General features: G+C 43.2%; 2 protein-coding genes across 4 annotated transcripts in view; one reads left to right on the top strand and one right to left on the bottom strand.

Moving 5' to 3' along the window:
• The window catches only part of zgc:110239 (digestive cysteine proteinase 1), a 6,823-nt gene extending 6,789 nt beyond the window's left edge, over positions 1 to 34 (top strand). For all 3 annotated transcript variants that reach the window (XM_030789037.1, XM_030789036.1, XM_030789035.1), the window contains one exon: positions 1 to 34. This exon is cut by the window's left edge and continues 740 nt beyond it. The gene's annotated coding sequence lies outside the window, so the exon portion shown is untranslated.
• A 3,824-nt stretch (positions 35 to 3,858) lies between these two features.
• Positions 3,859 to 10,380, bottom strand: LOC115824803 (solute carrier family 22 member 13). Its single transcript, XM_030788555.1, has 10 exons — positions 10,033 to 10,380; positions 9,431 to 9,534; positions 8,861 to 9,015; positions 8,057 to 8,225; positions 7,150 to 7,264; positions 6,250 to 6,353; positions 5,888 to 6,099; positions 5,454 to 5,562; positions 4,769 to 4,978; positions 3,859 to 3,964 (listed from the first exon to the last, which is right to left on the bottom strand). Exons 1-10 carry the CDS (start codon positions 10,378 to 10,380, stop codon positions 3,859 to 3,861), a joined length of 1,632 nt encoding a protein of 543 aa, XP_030644415.1.
• Between the last annotated feature and the right edge of the window lie 12,239 nt (positions 10,381 to 22,619).

Here is a 22,619-nt window from a genome sequence, read left to right as displayed (position 1 = left end):
GTCAATAAATTACATGTTTTTTTCTTACCAAAAATGTTTTGTTCGTTCCTAAAAACCCTGCCTATGCTGGCATTCTAAAACCCCATGCATACTCTCACACACACACACACACACTCACCATCTTGAATCTCTCCAACACAATCATTAGGAGATGCCTTCAGCCCGCCTCCCAAAGACACACACACGCAGGTTACAAATTCTTCAATACAAATTCTCAGCACATGGGCAAGTTTACAAACTCTCTTGAAAAACTGTATAGAAAGGTTTCACTTAACACCATGCAGTCACTGTTCTACACGTTCCGTGTGAGGAAGGTGTTGTTCTTTCCCGAATCAACACACTGATGCTGTGTATTACAACATTCCAATTGATCCCAAAGGCACTGGACAGTTGAAAATGACGCTATGAGAAAATACAGGGGAAGCATGAAACTGGCTGTTGATTTTCTCTGCAGCTATCAAATCCCTCTCAGATCTACAGGAGTACTATAATCAGAATGGAAAAAGTTTTTGTTTTGTTTCGTTTTTTTTAAAAGATCAGTATCTCTCACCATCCTTTGGTTAAGGAAAAAGAAAACCTCGCCACACTGGATGACAGTGATCATAGTGATCTGTCTCCCGTCAGGACAAAAGAGATCCTGTGATCCGGCTGTGGATCAGCGGCAGCTCGTTGGTACCGAGAGTGGACACGCCCACATGAACACGGTTTGACCGGATCAGTTTTAATCAAACCAATCCTCCTACATTTATACTCATTCACTTGGAAGATGCTAATTTTCCAAAAAAGATTTTCATAATGAATATATACACAACGCATGCATAGCTGAGACAAAAGACAAATCCTCATAAGCAGGTGCTCTAGTCATAAGTGCCGTCATATGACTGTTAGAACCAAACAACCAAAAACACAACTGGTAAGACTGATGTACAGTGCTGATCACTGCAGCTCCAGTGAGGGAGGATAATATCAGGAATGAACAGTTCACTGTTCTCCTATTGGACAGTCTGAACTGTTTGCTCAACTGACATGGCTAACTGAAAAATCCTGGAATTCATGGAATACCTCCTGGATCTTCTTTGGGATACCCGTCTAACTGTCCCAGTGTGTTGCCATCAGTAGGTTTGATCTGTAATCCAATTAGGATTAGCTAATCACTAAAATAATCCTGATTCAGACCACAACAATGTCCGTGTTACCACGGAGAATAAAACTTGAGATGTTTGTAGAAAAAAATGCAGGGTGCAGCATCTTCTGCCATGCATCTCATGACATCACATTGCCGTAGGTTCTACCAAGAACCTCATGCTTCACATTGAAACTATTTAGACCAAACAAAGTTCTCAAACCCTTACATGTAACTTGGGTGATTATGTCTGAGAGTGCTCTCCTCAATTTTTGGTTCCCTGTGTTCTTGTGGACTAAAAAAAAAAAAAATCTCCTCACATGCTTGGTCTGAGGTTCTTTTGTTGTTCTTAAATTCATGCCAAGCTGAATTAGACCAAAAGAAAAGTTGGCAAAGAAAGTGGGGCAATTTGCCTGTTATAGCTTAAGAGCAAATCAAATGTCGACTTATCAGACTCCACAGATCAAGGATTTGCTGATTGGTTAAACAGTGTGTATCCCTGTTGCTGACTGGTTAAACAGAGAATATCCGTGCTGTTGATTGGTTAAAACAGAGTCTACCCCTGCTGCTGAGTTCTGTGGCATGGACTTCTGCTGAACATAGTTTAGGATCAGAGTGAAGAATTCTGTGTTGGACATGCCAAACACAAGGAAAAACTCTTGAAGAATATGGCATACTCCAAGCCTATGACAAAAAAAGAAAGAAATAAAATAAAAGAAAAAGTTGTCTGTGAAAAGTCACAACAGCGCATTGAAAAAGATGTCCTACATTGGTATGCTACGACGCTTGACCTAAGCTTGTGCCTTAGATATGGTGCGAACTCCACCCTGACGGGGTAGACTACAGAGCAAATGCAGCCTAGCCCTTAAAACGGCACTCTACTGAGGATAAAACCTGGTGCAGACACCATTTCACCCATGGCACAATATGGTGCAAACCCTACCCTCCTATTTAAGGGCACACCCACGGTGAAAACGTCCACAATAACCAGTGTGCTATGGAATAGATCCCCCCACCCCCAGTATGAAAGTGAATGTCTGTTGGGATGGATCACATGTATCCAAAGTCTTTTGAGTCAAACTGAGAGACACATTCATCAGCATGCTCATCAGTATCCAGTATGAAAATATGAACCTGACCAAACTGACACAACAAAAAAATCTCTGAAGTGTTAAGGAGTACAAGCACGTGGCATGCCAACAGCTGCGATTTTTTTCTTTTTTTTTTCATTGTTTACAACAATGCTAGTAAAATATATTACTTACAAACAAGTTTGAGTATATGAGGTATCCTGATATTTGAATATTTACATTACCAAAGAAAGACAGAAAGAAAGAAAGAGGTTTTTTTGTTCAAAAAGGTTGGGACACACTATCACGTCCCCATCATTCACAGGCTCTATCAGTGACTATTCGGTTTCACCTGGGGCTTCCCTCTGCTTATTTCCCATCATGCTCTAGCAATCAGGCAATACAAACAGTCTAAACAATGGAAAAAGTAGAGAGAGTATGTACACAAATGTTACAATTAAATGATGATGCATATAATTTAGAGGTGATATAAAATATTACATCTAAATTATATACAGATGTCACAACAACAGAATAACCAATGTAAAAATCTTACTTTGAAAAAAAAAAAAAAAGAAAGAAAACAGTTCTAGGCGCAACTGTGAGTTACATGTTAAAATATGTAAAATATGAAAGCTTTATATCATATAACTCACTCTAGTACCTGCAACTGGATTTTTAAATACAAAAAGTTACTGTTTCATGGTGTGAAATGTCCTATATTTTTTCTCTGTTGGACTCAGGTTTGCTCTTTTATTTTACGAGCAGCTGTTGGTTTTCTGAAAAGCTGAATTATTCTTAGTACACTCCCCCCTTAAATATTACTGTTTTTTTTTAACCCAATTACCATAAATCAGTGCATCAGCTGTGCTAAGTCTTTACTTTTCGTATTTACCCAGGACAACATGACGGTTTACAACAGCTACAATCGTTTGAAAGCTATGTATTCGTCTGGCAAGACTGTCCTGCATTACAGCTTTCAGAAACGTACGACTGTTAGAACCAAACAACCAAAAATAAACTGATAAGACTGATGTACAGTGTTCCGGTGAGGGAGGATAATATCAGGAATGAACAGTTAGCTGTTCTCCTATTGAACTGTTCTGGACAGACTGTTTGCTCAAGTTACGTGGCTAACTGAAAAATCATGGAATTCATGGAATACCTCCTGGAGAAACAGTGGATTAAACTGAAACAGAATGGCAGGCAGCAATCTCACTTTAAGAAGAATATTCAAACTTCAGTTGTAGTCTTGCTAGAGAGCCTGTATAATTACATTACGTAGAAGCATGCAGTTATTGGTTGCAGTTATTAAATTTTCAAAGAATAATTTATTCATTTGCTCTCACAGGTACCCCCGAACGCCACATTTTTGTACTGAGAATGGAAAACGGTTTGACCGCTCGTAAGTCTCACAAATATTCAACTTTTCTGCAGTAGATAGAAGAGGGCCAGTGTATGTGTGTGTGTGTGTGTGTGTGTGTGTGTGTGTGCATGCGCATGTGATTCAGATAGGATATGTGCACATATTGCATAGAAAGGTCTAGTTGAGAATGTAGTTGCATAGAGAGCATTGGTATGTGATGCTGCATAAGGTGTGTAAGAGAGAGTGTGTGTTTGTGTGTGTGTGCGTGTGTGTGTCTGTGCGTGTGTCATGTACATTAATCATGACTCAGTAGCCAGACTCTGCAGTTCCTGACCCTCTGGGCTGCTCTGCATTGGGTTAGTGTCACCTGACAGTTCTCCACTGCACTTCTGAGATGTCTGAGCTCTACAGAGAAAGATATTAAAAACATCAACAGTTACAGTCATAATACCTCAAGCATAGAGTTTGTGTGGGTGTGCGCGCATGTGTGTATGTTATAAACAATGCGATTGTCAAATATGCGTGTGTATATGTGTGTGTGTATGTGTGTGTGTGTGTGTGTGTGTGTATGCGTGTGTATGTGTGTGTGTGTGTGTGTGTGTGTGTGTATGCGTGTGTATGTGTGTGTGTGTGTGTGTGTGCGCGTGTGCATGTGTATATGTGTGGGGGTGTGTGTGTGTGCGTGTGTATGTGTGTGTGTTTATGTATGTTTGTGTGTGTGTGTGTGTATGTGTATGTGTGTATATGTGTGTGTATGTGTGTGTGTTTATGTATGTTTGTGTGAGGTTTTGTTTGTGCATGTGTGTGTGCAACACTCTCTCTAGTGTCTGACAGGGCCCCTCTAAGTGCCTGTCTCTGCTTTCTATAGTCACCTTATTGAGTTTGTGTGTGCATACATGTCTGTTTTGATTTGTCTTTGTCTCATAGTGTGTGTGTGAGTGTGTGTGCATATATGTGTATGTGCATATGTGTGTGTGTGTGTGTGTGTGTGTGTGTGTGTGCGCGTGTGCGCGCCTGCCTGTGCAGGTGCATGTGTGTGTGTGTGTGTGTGCGCGCATGCCTGTGCAGGTGCATGTGTGTGTGCGCGCGTGCCTGTGCAGGTGCATGTGTGTGCATGTGTGTGTGTGCGCGTGCCTGTGCAGGTGCATGTGTGTGCATGTGTGTGTGTGCGCGTGCGTGTGCAGGTGCATGTGTGTGTGTGTGTGTGTGTGTGTGTACCTCTCTGTATCTTCGACGGTATCCGGTAGGGGCTCATTAGCAGTCTCAGGTAGAGCCAGGGCAAGAGCTGCTCCCAGCAAGGGGGTGGAGCCAAAAATGAGCATGGGTACCACTGGAGCGTGGTGTCCAATCAGATTTATCAGTGGGGCTAAAACCCCTCCCATTCGTGCAAACATGGAGGATACACCTATACCTGTCTGCCTGTGGAAATGAAGGATGTGAGCACAGTTACATGAGAGTGTGCACATGCGCGCACACGCGCGTGTGTTTGTGTGTGTGTGTGTGTGTGTGTGTGCGGAGGAGGACAGTGTTCGTGCCTTACTTCAGTTTAATACAAACACACACACACACAGACACGCCGTGTCTTTCCCTCCAAAACAGACCTGTGAACAGATTACTCTACACAAATAGATAGCCCTACTGTCAATCCTATTGTCAGAGAGACAGCAAAATGCTGACAACCAAAGGAACCCCTGAATCACTCTCCCGTAGCTATAATTTCTGTTCAAACCACTGGTTATAAATACAAGATGCAATATTATAAAGTGTGTGTGTGTGTGTGTGTGGGTGCGCGTGGGTTTGCGCATGCACATAAGTGCGAGTGAACGTCTGCGTGGGTGTGTGTTTGTAGGTTAAATCACCTGTGTGTTTTGGGTTTTGTCTGTTCTGTGAGTACCTGAGCACTGTTGGGAAGAGCTCTGCAGAGTATATGTAGATGATGGCGAAGGAAGCGGTGATTCCAAACTTCCCCACCATGGCCAGGGCTGTCCGTACATGAGGATTATCTGTGAAAAAAACAAAGAGGAGACAAAAAAAAAAGAGAGAGTCAGTAAAGGGCAGACAGACAAAGAATGAAGAGGAAAGGGAATAATAGTGAGAGAGACAGGGGACAACAATAAACATGTTCAATGTTTATTGTCAACATTTTTAATGTCAAGATTTTTAAAGGCTTGCTAGCTAATGACAGTTAAGTAATGACAGTACATGGAAGACCTGGGCGACGAGACAGCTTGTGAATCTTCGTGATAGTTGTGAATCTATAAGAAGCTAAAATATCAAACGATTTGAATGTGTTAAACAGATGCTGCTGGCTCCAATCTCATTGGTCACCTGCTGGAACCGCGAGCGTGAGGAGGCAGGCTCCGCCCCCCAGAGCGAGGAAAGCGCTCTGTGGGATTCTCCGGCTGCAGGGGAGAAAGAGCAAAACCAGTGACCTGGCAGGGATCTCCACCAGTCCAAACATAAACTGAGTCAGGTACAGATCTGCCCCAAGGTCCGAAACACCTAGAGACAGACCATAGTACACCAACACATTCACAAACCTAAGGACACAGAGAGAGAGACGGAGAGAGAGAGAGAGAAAGAGAGAGTATTAACTGCATGAAATCATTGATAGAAGCCAGATAGCGACTATAAAACAGATAAAGGGGAAAAAAGGCAAATAATGTTTGAAAATATGTAAATGTGTTTACCAAATGTAGAAGAGTATAAGCGCTCTCTTCCTCATTTGGGGCGTGCGGACGAGATCGCTGGCCGAGTGTTGGCTCCGCCCCTCAGACGCCTCACATCTCTCCACCTGTATCACCCACTGGACATGAGGTCAAAGCCCCCCCAAAATATCCTTATCTCACCTGTATCACCCACTGAACATGAGGTCAAAGTCAACCAAAATGTTCTTATCTCACCTGTATCACCCACTGGACATGAGGTCAAAGCCTCAAAAAAACCCAAACAAACCCTTTCTCACATCTCACAGTCAATTCCACTATGCTGCTCACAACATTGAAGTGTTTAGCAATGAACAAACTCTATGGAAAATCCTATATTTGAAACCGAGAAAATACTATCAAAAAGTAAACACTGCACCATGCTGACAAGCTGATTTTTCAAAACTCGGTAAAGATTTGACAAAACTCCATTTACTAATAATGACGCTGACTTGGCTGTGCAACGTTGTCCTTGGATTTAGGAAAAGATTAGGCACACACAAACACACTGCAAGCCGTGAATGTCTAGAAAGGTGTGGAAAACCGTCACCTCAGGCTTGTCTGGCAAACGAAAGCTAAAGGAAGGAGAAACATCTTGCCCTGGTGATGTGAGATTTACACCCTTGTTGCCCTGGCAATGTGAACCACTCTGCTCTGTCACTTCATTGTAAAGCAGATGTAAGCCTCCTCTGATTGGCTGGGAGCCGGAATGTTGGGTGGGGGCTGTTGTCATGGCGATGCTAACAGAGCTCTAAGAATGTTTATTGGCGCCGCAGGCTGTGGCAGTAAAGTTAGATATCAACAAGTAGAAGGAGAAAGAATGAAGACAGGAAAGAGAGAGAGAGCGAGAGAGCGAGAGAGAAACGGGAAAAGACAGAGCCATACCTGTACAGCGGGAGGAAAAGTACGGCCATTGATCATAGCAGCTTTGCGCAGGAGAACAATGGCCTCGTCTCTCCGGTCATTTACTATCAGCCAACGGGCTGAGTGAGGAAGAACCCTGAGACAGAAAGACAGAGAGAGACAGAGAGCAGGGAGCAGCGGGGTGGCAGGGAGGGAGAGGGGGGACAAAGAGAGAGAGAGAGGGCGGGGGGGGAGAGAACAGAAACAATAAGTGGTGAAGGGACAGAGGTAGAGAGTGTAAGGAACAGAGTGCCTCACAGGAGGGGGGAGCAGTGCTATTAATATACCCAAATACCAACAGAAGCCTACACCAAAACTACATTTTTTTTTTTTTTTTTTTGTCAGCTAGCTCTGCTCTTACAGAGACTTGCTGCTAATGACTACAAGTTGCACATTTGACTGTAAATTACATAATGAGTGTGTTTTTTTTTTCTCCGCTTCCTAATCCTGCACCAAACTCCACCGCTCTGCTTGTTATGCCAATTTTTAATTGGCTCACAGACATTTAAACTTAAAGTGTGAATTACTATTGTGGGAAGGAGAATCATAGGCGTGGGTTGAAAGTTTTCATGAGAGTTTGTCTGTCCTTAAGATCCAGACAGTGAGATTACGTTTGATGATGAAGTGAAGCAAAGGGTGAGGGTGAGTTTAAGATTCAAAAGGTAAACTTTGGATTTTGTGCTCACATCACAAATCTAATCAAAAATTAGCTTTAGCGAGGGCGAAATTTCACGCTTTGTAACCGGGTTTGTTAGCTCTGGTGCAAACTTCTACCATCGTTTTGGGTATGTAACTATCTGGATAAGTGTGTGTGCATGCACGTGTGTATGCATCTTTATGCGCATGCGTGCATTTGTGTGTGTGTGTGTGTGTGTGTGTGTTCTCTCACCATATATAGAAGATGAAGAGGAACCCTGGAGCAGATATAGCTAACTGTAGCTTTCTCCAGTCTCTGACCAGAAAGGCCACACCCGCCAGGAGCATGTAGCCGAACCCAAAAAAAAAATCGGTGAAGATCCCCGCCAGCATCCGCCGCTGGGTACATGTCCATTCTGTACCTGCAGGGGGGGGGAGGGGGGGTTTGGGAGGAGGGGTTACACGTAGAGGGTGTGTTCTCGGGATACTGGAGGTGTTAGAGGGTAAACTAGAGGCAGTGACGGTTCAAGGTTAGGAAGATTGGATTGAATTCATCATAACTATCATCATCATCATCATCATCATTACAGGTCATATTTAACACTGTACATCACAGATGACATGAGTTCCAATGAGTTGGTGATGATCTCAGTACCGTTCTCTCTTTGTGCTGTTCAGTGAACTATCCTGCCAGCAGGACTAATCTGCATCAAGAGTTGTGTTTCTCTCTCTCTCTCTCTCTCTCTCTCTCTCTGTGTGCATGCGTGTGTGTGCATGCGTGTGTGTGTGCGTGCAGGAGAGAGAGAGAGAGAGAGAGAGAGAGAGAGAGTGAGTATTAATTCTTAATCAAGATACCAAATCAATTTGTTTTCCTACTTAAGTATCCTTCCTCTACTCATTAGATAAGCTGCAACTAGTCATGGTCGTGTTGTTTGTTTTGAAAGATCTGATTTTCTGAGGCGGCTATTGTGAAACAGCTCAAGTCCGGCGAGTGGACAAAAAAAAGAGAGAGAGAGAGAGAGAGAGCGAGAATGAGAGACAAGGCTCCTGTGCTCACCCAGCACAAAGGCATTGATGATGACTCCTGACACAGTCGCCCCGACCACAAAGCGCAGGGTCACATAAACAGGGAAGTTTGGAGCAAAAGCAGCAGCAACACCAAACACTGCTTGAAGGGCTAGGGACAGAAGCATGGCAAACCTACGCCCGTATCTGAGAACAAGAGAGAGGGAGAGAGTAGCGGAAAGAGAGGGGGAGGAGAGAGAAAGATAAAGATGGAAAGGGATAGGGGATTTGTGGTATGGGTCACCTCTTTTTCACTGAAATACAGTTTATGAGACATAACTATTCACTGGAAAGTAATATTTTGACATTTTTTTCTCTTTTGAGTGTGTGTGTGTGTGTGTGTGTATGATAACTGGCTCTGGGTTAAGGTGAAGTGTTGTTTTGTTGTAGTGTTTTGTGTGCGGTCTCTTAAATGGGTCCTCAGAGACATTAAAGATTTATTGAATAGCAATGGAGAGAGGGTTGTGTGTTAGAGAGGTTATGAAGGCGAGTGGGGGAGGGTTGGAAATAGATTGATTGTGTGCGTGTGCGTGTGTGTGTGTGTGTGTGTGCGTGCGTGTACCTGTCAGCCATAGCTCCAAACACCACAGCTCCCACAAGTAGTCCCAGCATATAAATGGAAGATCCCAGACTATTCAGACCTGCCCTGCTACACACAAGATCCCACTGTCCATGTGCACCCCCCCCCCCCCGCCACACACACACACACACACAGAGCAACAGTATCAACAGGGGAGAGGGGGGCAGAGAGACAGAGAGAGAGAGAGGGGCAGGGAGAGAGAGAGAGAGAGATCAGTTATATCTCACATCACTCTGAGCAATGTGTTCAAAGAGTGAACTGAGAGCGAGTAGCATTTTAGTCGTGTGTGTGTGTTTTTCCACGACAATGTGTACGTGTAAGTCAATGTGTACGTGTGGGGTGAATGGGTGCTTTGAGGAGGAAAGTCAGGGGAGAACATGAGGAGAGGGCGGGCGGCATGCGTTCAAGTGTTGACAAGTGAAATGGATCTCATTACGCAGGGAAGTGCCCGTATTCGATCTCATTAGATAGAGAAGTGCTATAGGGCCACGCCGCGATTGTCTGTGTTAACTAAAGTGTGAGAGTGTGTTCTTCTGGGCTGAAAAGTGTGACAACAAAAAGAGGCACGTAAAGAGAAGCGTTACCTCAGTAACCGTGGTACTCTCAAACACCTCTTGGCTGTACACCCATCCGTTCTCGCAGCTGGTCCGTAAACTCTTGTTTTCGGAAGAACTGATGCTGCAAACGTCAGCGTAGCCCGGGACGACCGAGATGCTGAGGTTGACAGCGGCCACAACACCGGACATATTACCGCTGACAGTCCAGTCCTCAGAACCCGCGCCTCGGCAACGGTGCGGCGGCGTGGCGCCGGTGAACACACTCGCCATCATATGGAATGCGAGGAAGATTTGGGGCAAACAGATCCACACATACAGAACCTTTTGATACTTCCCAAAGCCGCCAACCGCGGCCAGCAACTGGTCAAAATTCATTTTGGTTATCTGAAAACCAGTCACAACGCATAAAGGCTAATCAGAACACCCACATCGGAAAAAACAAACTCCGTTGCGAGTTTTCTGCTATTCTGGCGCGGATGTGCAAGGTGTCGCAGCCGACATATGCACTCCAGTAAAACATCGTGTGATCTACGATAGTAATTCGCGAGTTGTACAAATGCCCCCCAGGAAGGAGTGCCAAATCAAATTAAAATCCAGGCAGTTCGAGACCAGCACTGATTCAACGACAGAATCAACCACTTTGCTTTAATCCTACATCTCATTTCCACGTGCCATCTCTACTTAGTAAACAGAACAGATTAATGATGAGCCTTCGGGGTTTATGGTAAATAATACCTCAATATTAACTTAGCAGCATCATTCCTTCGTTTAGTCGAATGGCTCCATGTGGGCGGAAATTCTCAATGAAAATTCCAAGTGAGGACGCTGGGTGTGTGGCTGTTCCCTCTCCGCGCGTTTTCCTCTTCTTGTGACAATGGAGCAATCGTTCCAACCCCCGCAGTAAAGCACCGAAAATAAAGCCCGTGCGCTTTGCCAGTTACAAAACCAAGGAACGAGGGAAATGCCGGGGTAGAGCAAACACTTCAACCGGAATGGATTGAGTGAAAAGAGATTTATTAGCTCTAGCTGACGAAATGAACCCATGAGATAATTATGGGTATCAATATACGTGTATTATTTTTCCACAATGTTCATCGAGCGAAAAAGTAAATCGGAGAGAACAGATAAGACTGTAAACACAATCTTTTCTGGAGGGGGAACATCCGTACTAGCGCGAGTCTAAGTAGGACGCTCATTCTCTGTATAATGAGGCGATAGATCAAAGGCTGGTGTAAATTAGTCCCACGCGACACCTAATCTTCTCTCAGCGAAGAAAACATCCTCCGGTTGAAAGCAACGGAGCTCAATGGGGGAAAAAACAAAAACATATGGAGGGCCGATAGGGTTTATTCCAAACTTTGAGCGCGTGTAGACGCGTGAAACCACAAACACACATACACTCTATGTGAGTGACAAACAATATACATATATTAGTTGTGTGTGTATTTGAAATGATCACAGAACACCCTGCTTCTTCCAAAGAAACACGGATCATCTGTCAGAGTCATAACAGGCCACTGACACTTTTCCCGTATTGTTTGTAATATGAACTGATTTTGTGAAGCTGATATTTATATGATACACGCTTAACAATCAAGGAGAAGGTAGTCTCGCATTCCAGTTTAACGTAAAGTTACCATTACGAATTTGTCATAGTATATTTATTGCTGGAAATGTGTAAACCTTTTTATGCTCAAATAACGTGCAAAAAAAAATCACGTTAAAAATAGAGATGTAGGAAAAAATCTGGGGGACTTGTAAATCAAGGGATAAATATTTGACCTTAATCTACTTGAAACTGATTTTTGGCAACAGCAGTACATCAACATCTGACTGCGTCATTAATCATTATGGAAACTGTGGATTTAAACTATAGCGCTGCATTTTCTGTTGTGAGCAACCTTTGGACATGTGCCACTCATAAAACAGAATTCTGTTTAGTTTTCTCAACATTGGTCAGAATGTTCTGAATTATCTTTTAAGTTAAAAGTGTTTACTGCCTGGAAATAGCCCAGCTTTGGGTTAAAGTCCACATATAGCCCTCAGCTGTTACTGTTAAGAAATGCTGTCCCACAATTAATCAGTTTCATAATAAATGTAGGCTACTTCATGTAATATTTGTGTAGGAATGATTCTACTCGGAGACACGGAGGCAAGATAAGTGCTGTGTACTGTCTACTTTGGTACTACTGCAAGCAGTCACACTGAACTTGAATACTAGATTCGCTCCTGATTAACTCTATATGAACACTTAGAGATTAAGTGCCTTTGGTGCTGTCTGCTGCTTTTCCGGATAACGGCGTTCCTTTGGAACATCTTGAGATTGAACAGCAGGAACATCCTCTTGAGCTGTGCTTCCTGTTTGTACTTGCCAGCCTGCTGAGTATTCCAGGAAATCAATGACATCCCCGCTGCTTGATTGTCCTGAAGCTTTAGGCCGTAGCAAGTGATCCACATGTGCTTTGACTTGACGATAACCAACATGTACCTCACAGGTTAAAGGTTCCCTGTGTGGCAGAATTGTCCCTGGCATCCACAGCTGCTTTGGATGTCTGAAATCACAAACTAACACTCTCTCTCCCAAACTGATCATCCGGCGTGGCTTTGCTCTCTTGTCATGAGCCCTCTTCTGCTGTAGCTGATGCTTGACCACCAGTGCAGACATGTCAGGTTTCAATAATGAGAAGCGAGTGCGTGGTCGTCTCTTTAGAAACAGTTCAGCCGGAGTGCGTTCAGTGACTGTATATGGAGTGTTTCTGTATGTGAACAGGAACCAAGCCAGCCTTTGATGGGATGACACAGACTGAACTTCCAGTCGAGTTCTCCTGAATGGCAACTTCCAGTTCAGTCACTTTCTTGAATGTCTGCACAGCTCGCACCACCGCTCCACTGGACGCAGGGTGGCAAGTGGTAAGGTGGTGACAGAACATGGCGGACCCCGTTATTCTTGAGAAACTGTTCGAACTCTGTTGACGTAAATGGAGGGACATTTTCTGACACTAGCACCTTTTGTGGGCCATATGATACATGGAGGTTTCTGAGAAGGTGTGCAGTCTTCTCAGCTGTTGTATACTGGGTAGCCAGGACTTCCAGTTTCTTTGAATAGACATCTACTATAAGCACGTAGTGTTGCTTATTCAGTTTGGCAAAATCAACAAGTATTCTTTCCCATGGTGCTGTAGCTCATAACCAAGGATGGAGAGGTGCAGTTGCAGGCCTGTTCAGTGTCGTTTTGCATGCTGCACACTGAAACACAAAGTTCTGTAACTTCTGACCTAGTCCATACAGTGTGGGCTGTACATCATTTTTGTAGCTTTGAAGATTGAAGATCTTTCCCCAGTTCAGCTTTATCTTCTGAAGCCAATTGCTTCCCAGTAACAGTGGTTTCTTGCCTTCTACCACCAGAAGTGGCAGCTTAGACTCATTTCCTTCATACTTCACTGACACTAGGATTTTTCCAAGTACAGGGATGGTGTCACCTGTGTATGAAGACAGATGAATGATTGCTGGCTGCCTGCAGAGGGCAGTTCTTCAGGTGCTCATGATAAATAGACTCTGCGACTGAGGACACTGATGCACCTGTATGCACTTGCATGTTCACAGGTTTTCCAGACAACTCCAGACAATTTGATAAAAATTCCATCTTTTATTCCTTGAGCAGTGTACACTGTAAACAGGTCCAGTGCATCATCATTACAATCCTCAGAGGCATCAGTTTCTTCAGTTGCTACTTTCACCGTTTGAGCTTTGTCTCCATGCTTTGCTTTCATGCAGACCCCTTTCAGATGGCCAACTTTACCACATCCATGGCACGTTTAAGTGCAATAGTAGCATTCATATGGCTGATGACTGTCTTGGCCATATTTATAGCACTTCTGCTTTTGCTTGGTAAATGAGCACTGTCGTTGAGTTCTTCAATCATCCTGATGGTTGTGACGTGAACCACTTGTGGTGCTTTTTGTGATGCTGTCTGTCACTTGAAATGCTGGAGACCTTATGAACTCCCCCTTTTGGATTATCAGCATGTTCTCTCAATTCTTTTGTGTCGTTGTATGCCAACTCAAGAGCAATTGCAATATCACAGGCCTTTTTGAATGTCAAATCTTTTCTGCTAGTGATACATCTCCCCTGAGAGGCCACAGACAAACTGATCTCTGAGAGTATCATTAAGAAATTGTCCAAACTCACAAGCTTGCCAATGTCTTCAGTGCAAGAATATATTCTGTCACCATTTCATCGTCTTTTCAATATCTTCTGTAGAATCTGAAGTGCTCAGTAATGTAAATGTGGTTTGGCTTGAAATGCAGTGACAGGGCACTTGTGATGTCTATCGCCCCTTCCACGCATGCACTGCAACCCTAGAATAATCTAGATTCTAACCGGAGGGGCTGTCTGTGTGAACGTAAATGTCTGAATCAGTCGAATCGGATTCTAAACGGACTTTATTCTACCAGCTCCCAGTACAAACTCCATTTTTTCCTTGTTTGGGTCCTTGTGTGAATAGAGCGGATTATAGTTCAAAGAATGCACAGCGAGCAAGTGGGCGTGTTGATGCGACTGGTGCAAAACTGGAAGAATACAAACATCCAAGGGTAAAGAAGAAGGGTAATTTACACGAGGACGCCAACGAAAATGTCTAGCTGGAGAGACAACAAGAATATTCAGACAAAAGCCTTGTCCACCTTTTTCAATGTGTTGTGAACAAAACGCGATTTTTGCAGCGCACTTTTTTCGTCATGTCCTGCCTCTTGCATGTTCTACCCAGGTGCCACCCCTCGCTTGAACTAAATGGAGTATTTGGAGTAGATGAGAACGCGTCTGACGCTGACAGTCTCCTGTTGTGTGCTACATGTGTGAAAGGGCAACTTCGGACAAAATCCAAACCTGTTTCTGTGGACACAGTCCATAGTGCATATGTGAAAATGGCTTCTGTATGTCACTTCCAGAATCTTCCTTGGCGCAACTAAATTCCTCAATAGTCCATATTCTGTGGGACCCAACACACTCAGGAACACATCTGCTTTTTTTCTCTACATCAATATCATTTGCTGACAGTTATCTTTCAAACCGTTCCAAATACGAATCAAAATCCTCCTTCTTACTGTCAATTTCAGGAACTCTTCCTATCATCACCATTTCCACAGGTATTTCCTTTCACTGAATTTATTTGTTACTTTTCTTCTTCTGTCAGCACAATCTTTACAGTGGCTCTTTCTGTGAATCCCTGTTTTGATTCTTCAGTCTATTCCAATCACTCATAACAGGAGGGGGATCTTGTGCTTTTCAGGAGCTGTCCTTTCTTTGTCTTGCCAGCTAAGCCCAGCTGTTTTGCTAGCTAGCAACTTCGGTTTCTCCTTGGCCAGAGAATAGGTGAAATGTTGGATATGGCATGAGTTTCTCAAGTCAAGTTATCATCTATGTCCATCAATAATGTGGATTCTTTCAATTTGTCACCTCGTTGCCACTGTAATATTTGTATGGGACCGATTATACTTAGAGACATGGAGTCAAGGTAAGTGCTGTTTACTGTCATACTTTGGTTCTGCTGCAAGCAGGTACTGCGCATGAGTGATTATACAGTGTGTGTGATTGTGGCAAGGACACCACCTGCTTGCACAAAAGCACAGTTAGTGCATGGGAAAAACTTGTCTTGCTGTCATTTGGGAGAGGGGGAGGGGTAAATAGGCAGCCAACCCGTGACATTCAAACCAACCTGTAAAATAAACATTCGAGGGGTGGTTTTGATTGACATTTCGTTGAACTTATTGTTAAGTGCATGTTCACTTCTGATACCCAGTGAGAAAAACATAGTTATCTAGCTGATCTTACAATAGATATTAGAAAATGGTTTAATAAGCTGAACACCTCTGTTGCTGCTTCTCCATATGGATCAGACCACTAGAATCTAACACTAGAAAATGTTGGCCCCCTTGCAAATCTCAGGTGCACACACACACACACACACACACACTCATTAGCATAGCTATATACACCTCACCTCAAGAAGGAGGGCAAACTGAATTGGTGAGAGGGGCCAGCATCCCTCTGTGATCCTCCAGGGCCATAGAGCACTATACTGGATTCCTAAGAAGGTAGGCCAGTTTTCTACCTGTCAAATTTGATGTCACGAACAGGATCCTACCTTTATAGCCACATAACAGTGGGGATTTATTGTGTACGCTTTGGTCAAGGCCACCAGACATTGTAAGATCGTTGAACTCAGGTCCTGAAGACCTCAGCAAAAAGTTTGCAGAACTGCAGGCAAAAATGGAGGACCAGTCAGATATCTTACAACAAGCAAGGCTGGAGCAAAGAGGGGCACTTGCCCTGGCCTAGTCCGTTATTGTCGTACAAGACGCTGTGCAGAGGCCCCCAGGTTCCATTTACATCCAACGTGATCGAAAACTTCCAAGCTTTTGTGGCTGCCTGTCTAAATCAGGCAACCTAGGTGTCAAGGAATGGGTAGCATCAATGCGGTCATCATTCAATCGGCCGAGAGTGCCAGAATATGATCAAGCCAAGCTGGTAAGACAACACGTGAAAGAGGAAGTGAAGTTAAGTGTAGAGTTCATGTTGAGTGAGGAGGAAGCAGATGTTGAGAAAATATTTAAAGGGAATTCTATGAGCTTAAACAAATGCCTGGGGAGACCATACATGTTTATGCTTATGACATACAGGAGAGGCTGAACAAGAGAAGGGACCCAAACTGAATTCCTGATGCAGAGGCTATGTTAAAGGAGCAGCTTGTGCTGGGTCTGGGAGACGATTTGCTGAGGAAAGAGATGAAAAAGAGGCTCAGGGAAGAGTCACTAAGTTTTACTGATTTGATGAAAGAAGTAATCACTTGGTCCAAGGAAGAGGAGATACCCACAAACATCCCCACCAAAAATGGTACCCGTCCTCAAGTGGTTTTGAACACTGCTGCTGCTGAGGGAGTTTTACCTCCTTCCACTCTTGAGGAATTACATGAATTGATTCTGAAGCTGGCTGCCAGACAAGAGGAACTTTTCAAGACTGTACATGATAATGAAAAGGTAAAGGCATCGCAAACCAAGCCTAAGAGTCCACCACTGGAAGATGACAAGGCAAGGTACATATGTTACACCTGTGGGGAGCCAGGGCATGCAAGTAAGCTTTGCCAGCAGAACCAAGCATGGGACCGCGGGGAAGGCCAACTGGAGTCCTCTTTAATGAAGGAGGCGCCTCACAGAAGGGTCCTGCATCCCGTCCTGGTCCATCTATGGTTGGGAGTAGAACAGCAAACCAACTTGGGGAACACAAAAAGAAGTCAGAGACACAGGTGGCAATCCAGAGTGTTGTGGGAGGAAAGGAAAGGTATTGGAATATAGTTGGGGTGAGAACAGGTAGATGCCGTTGAACAATCCTATAATTAGTTCCCTACTCACAGCTGTCACAAAGGATGTGAGGCCGACTCAGAATTATCTGTGTACCGGTGAGCCATCGGTGAGGAAATTAGGGAATTAAATAATTTGGATGACTGGGTTCGTGAACATCATGAAAGATCAAGGGTGGCTGTGGAGATTGCTAGGTCGGCTACCCAGCAGGCATCAAGATGGAGGAAGAGGGTTTACGACAGGAAGTCCCATGGAGCACTAGTCAGGTCTGGTGACCGTGTGCTCCTGCGGAACAACAAGCCGAAGGGAAGAGACAAAATCCAGGACAAATGGGAGCCCTGTCCATACCTGGTGGTTGCCCAGAATAATCCAGATACTCCGGTGTTCACCATCCAGCCAGAGACAGGAAACCCCATCAAAGTTGTCCACAGAGATCAACCGAAACACTACACCTCCCAGACTCTCACTGGAAGACATGGCACCCATAGTGAAAAGTTTCATTGACACAGAGGTCACATAAGCACTGAGCACACAGACATGGTTTTAGGCTGCCGCGATTAGTCGAGGTAATGAATGACATTGACAATGAAAATGCGACAGCAGTATTTTGAACCGACATATAATTTTTTTTTTTATTTTAATGAATTAACCCTTTTGACTTCTAAAAGATTAATCGCCTATTTGACTCATCAGAAGATTACTCGACCACTTGACTCGACAAATTGGTAGATTAATCTATAGAAAAATAGCTTGTAGTGGCTGCCCTAGCAGCAATTATGTAGTGATATTGAAGAAAAACATTTGTCATAATGAACTGAAGCATTTTAGAAGTGAAAAAAGCAAACTCATGAAAATAAAAAAAAGACGCTTCGGTTTAAAATACTGCTGTCGACACATTTACATTGTCGACATCATCGATTACCTCGACTAATCGTGGCAGCCCTAGTCATATTATATTTTGTCACCAATGTCATGAATGTATAATGTTCCATTATGTTTCGTGAACCAGTGCTGTCCCCCATGTAAACATTTAACATTTAGTAGTTTGAGTTAGCCATAACAACACTCTGCAAAAATGTTAAATTTGTCAACTTTGTTGTCTCACCAAAACATTTATCAACATGTATTATATGAATTATTTGTAGTGTTTAAACAACATTTGCCGTATTTGTGTGCATTACCAACATTTTATCTTATGCCTACTCTTTCCAACACTGCGATACAATTATAATTTTGATAATGTTAACATGCTAGCTAGTTAGGCTGGCTATTTAGCAAAAGAGTATCATTTAATACAGCAAACCTTCACATAGACTTTAACTACGTTTCAGTATTCATATTTATTTTGACTATGTTTCAGTATGAGGTATGGCTTGGTGGAGTTATGCAGTTAGCTGATGTTAACTGTCTCAGACAAGGTGTAAATTAATTTTAGACAACGTGCTAAGCAGGAGGTGTGATGTGCTTCACTTTTAGTGCAGTCTCTTAAGTGCTGAATGTAAATTTAATGACTTAACACACCCACTTGCCTCTGAAGATTAACTATTGGAAATTAGTTAATACATTGGAAGGTACATCCTAATCAAATTATGAGAACTACTTCTTTCAGTCAACTGGCTGTCCTCCATGTTTAAAGGCTGAGACAAGTGAATGTTTTCTTACATTTTAGGGATGACCTTTCTATCTAATGAGGCTCTTTTTAGAAGTTTGACACCAATGATCATCTTCCACATCATTTCAGATAAAAGGGATAAGAAACCCTGACCATGGAGTTACACCAGTTGTGTGTCCCAGTCAAAGGGCCTGATTATGGAACTGTTGAAATGTTGATGAAATTAATGTAATGTTGTAAAAATGTTTTCTTTAGATTATTCCTGTGTATTTCATCTCCCCTGTATCATAATTAAGTTCACTCCAGAGGCACTGTGGGAAATCTTTGGGGGTATTCTGGAGGTTAGTCTTTCCTTTGGTATGGGCATGCTTCCACTTTTGGGAAAACAAGCTTAGTAATCGTGAGCCATGTTAAGAACTTTAGTTCTCTCATCTTTGTTTGCATGTTGTTGTTTTTTTTGTTCACAAGGTGTGTTGTTTTTCACAAATATCTTCCTTCAATGTACATAATAAACCGCCTGGCACCTGAGGTGCTGTCCTTTTCCATGTATGTTTTTTTCCTTCTGTGGGCTCACATTACCCACACCCATCCCAAGGTGCATGATTGCTGTCTTTCTCTTCTAAGGGAAATTTGGAGTTTCCGGTATGGAGAGTTGCTAAGAGACAACAAACCTCAGGTGTGATGAATCATTTCTTCTTTATCTCATGCAGCATGGGAGAAGCACACCTCAGAGATGAAATGCAGTTCTTGCTGAGGTAAAGGAGTCCAGAGCTTTTCATACAGTAAGGCAAACAAGTCCAAGGACATGTGTGGGGGGTTGCAAGATAACTTTTTCTCATGGAGCACAGGATACTTGGTGTTCTCTCCCCAGGTGTTACAAACACACAGAGGCCTCGTCTTCTACATGATAAGTGCTCATTGTTCAAACACACGGATACATTTTGCAGCATAGAGTAATTAAGCAAGCACAGGTTCCCATAATATTAGTACTTCATCATGACAATAGTCATGAGGCATATTTTCCCTCTAAAAGTTGCAGTCATAATGCAAAGCGATATTTTTCCCACACTTGCGTGTCAGGTGTGGTCTTTTTCGGTGTTTGACCTGTTGTCAGTCTGTGTTTTAAACCCCAGTGACTTCTATGATTTACAATGGGATGTTTTTAACTGAAGTCTGTGTTGAAGATTAGGGGTGTTATTACTTTTGACAAACAAATTAAGTAAACTTTTTTTTGTCTATCTCTGTGTATGTTTGATAAAACTGTTATTGTTTATTTAAGTGGTATAAATGTGGAAGCCCAAATACAGTGGGGTCACAGTCTCCAACAGGTCACAGCTTTTGAAACTTTGTAGGTTTGAGCATTAGACACTGTGGGCGTGGCATGTGGGTGTGCTGTGCATGTCTTTCCAAAGCATTGAATTCTCTAAGGACTCGTTTAGCTTGACATCACACGGAAACCTCGCACGCGCACACACACACACACACACACACACACACACACACACACACACACACACACACACACACAAACACACACGCACAAACACACTTAGAGACTTTGAAGATACCACAGGTAAGGCTCATACTCTCAGCATTTCCTGTGACTTTGTGGAGGCCAGTGAAGAGATGATGCTGCTGATCGGTCAGATACAGACAGCACAGCTTCAGACCCTTTCGAGGTCCAGCCACAAAAGGCACAGAGCAGAGAACTGCCACAGTTTCAGTAAAGCTGGAAAATGTTTTTCACGCACCTGGTGCAGCCATTGGTGAGTTGCCTGTGGAGCTCCGGTGTTTGATTAGCTCTCCATCACTGCCCGTCACTATTCATATTATGTGTTGAAGAATCTAAATTCACATGTCAAAGAACTCACGTGTATGTTATGTACTTTCAACCCTCTGTACAATGCACTTAGCAAAAGACTGTCCGCTTACATCTTCTGTTAAAGATAAGGAGAACTACAATAAGCGTTTCAAAGTTGTGGAGCCTGGTGAATGTGGGTCATCGGCTCAAAAGAAAAAATGAACGCTGAAATATATTCCTGTGTCAAAGTTTTTGTTGCAGGTTATGTGTAAAAATTCTGTTCTGGCGATGACGATGACGATGACGATGATCTTGACGATGCCACTGAATGAGGAAATGAGCCTGTGTCACAGACAGGAGCAGCAGCTGTACAGATCAGTTTGGAATGGTGTGTATTTTAAAGACAACGCTTTCCTTTCAAATGATGAATTAAGAATGTCTTTGAATATGCATGTGGATGGTTTTGAAATCTGCTATCCTTTATGCACATATCCTACAAACAAGCAAACAACGAAACAAACAAAAAAACCCCCCACAAAATCTGGGCTGATTTTTTTCAGGTAATTTTCCACCAGGTTTTGGCCTTATTGTTGCTAGTTTATGCCTCTTCAGTGTGCAGTATGCTCCTGCTTATAACTTGAATGTGAATACATGGGCAGATTTTTTTTTGTACGGCGCAAAAGTCTGAAATGTGGGTTAAGGGAATTTGGACAGATGGTTTCACCCTCACTAGCAAAGAAAGAAATCCGTGAGACACATATCAGGTGAACAAAAGCCACTGCGCTGTCATGCTGTGGTGTGAAAGAGGTGTGTGTCTTACGTGCATGTTTCTCTCACTCTCATGGCAGTTCTGTCTAAGGCCTGTGATACTGATGACCTATTTGAAGTCATTGTACCAGATGAGTTGACACATTTCCTTAATTAATTCATTTTCCAGAAATACTTCACCCTGGGCGATCTAAATGAGTCATGTCCTGACACATCCCTATAAATGAAGTGAAAAGACTAACAGGCCACACTGAAGTCCACAGACTGTCTCATCCGACAAATCTATGGGGGGAAACTGAATCTACATAAATCTGTCTATGAAAACTGGAGTGTATTGAGATTACTCCCATCTTAACACAAAAATGGGAGATTTAGTGCCACCTGGAAAACCAATGTGCATGGTCATTTTGGATCTTAAGATACAGTTGCACTTGTTGTGGTACCAGTGCATTCAGAGGCTACAGCTGCGTACCTTCAAACTAAACACAGACACAGACAGAAGTTACCAGAGGGCTCGCCTGGCTTAAAGCTTTTGCCCCAAACACCATTATTTGGGAGCATTTCTCAAAGCTGATTGGATCATTTGGCCCTCTGGTGGGGGGTGTGGGGGGGTGCAGTTTGAGAGAGCTTGATGCATGATGCAGGGAACATTTCAGGGCATTCGGGTTGTCCCTTGAAACACAAGTGTCTCTGACCCTGAGTCCGTGCATTGACAGACCAGTATCCATTGAGTGACTGACTGGTGAGATTAGTCTGAGGCAAGAGGCTAGTGTGAGTGACACGCAATGGTTGCCTTATGTTGAAGTGGTTGTTTGAGAGAGTGTACAGTGTTTGTGGTTGACAAAGAAAAAGACTTGGTCCAGTCTACCTACACTTTCCTAAAACCTTGCTCCCAAATTAATATCAAATGATCAAAATGTGATTAATGTTATTGTACATTTACACTTAGATTTATTCATTTAGTCAACACTGATCGAAAGTGACTTCCAAGACAGGCTGAACACAAACCAAGCATGTAGCCACTACAGAGGTGTCTGTGACATTTATGCCACAGCTAATTTCAGTATTGGACCAGATG

Source organism: Chanos chanos, chromosome 12 (genome assembly GCF_902362185.1).
Source record: "Chanos chanos chromosome 12, fChaCha1.1, whole genome shotgun sequence".
In the NCBI taxonomy this organism is placed as follows: domain Eukaryota; kingdom Metazoa; phylum Chordata; class Actinopteri; order Gonorynchiformes; family Chanidae; genus Chanos; species Chanos chanos.
This window is presented reverse-complemented; position numbering and strand designations above follow the sequence as displayed.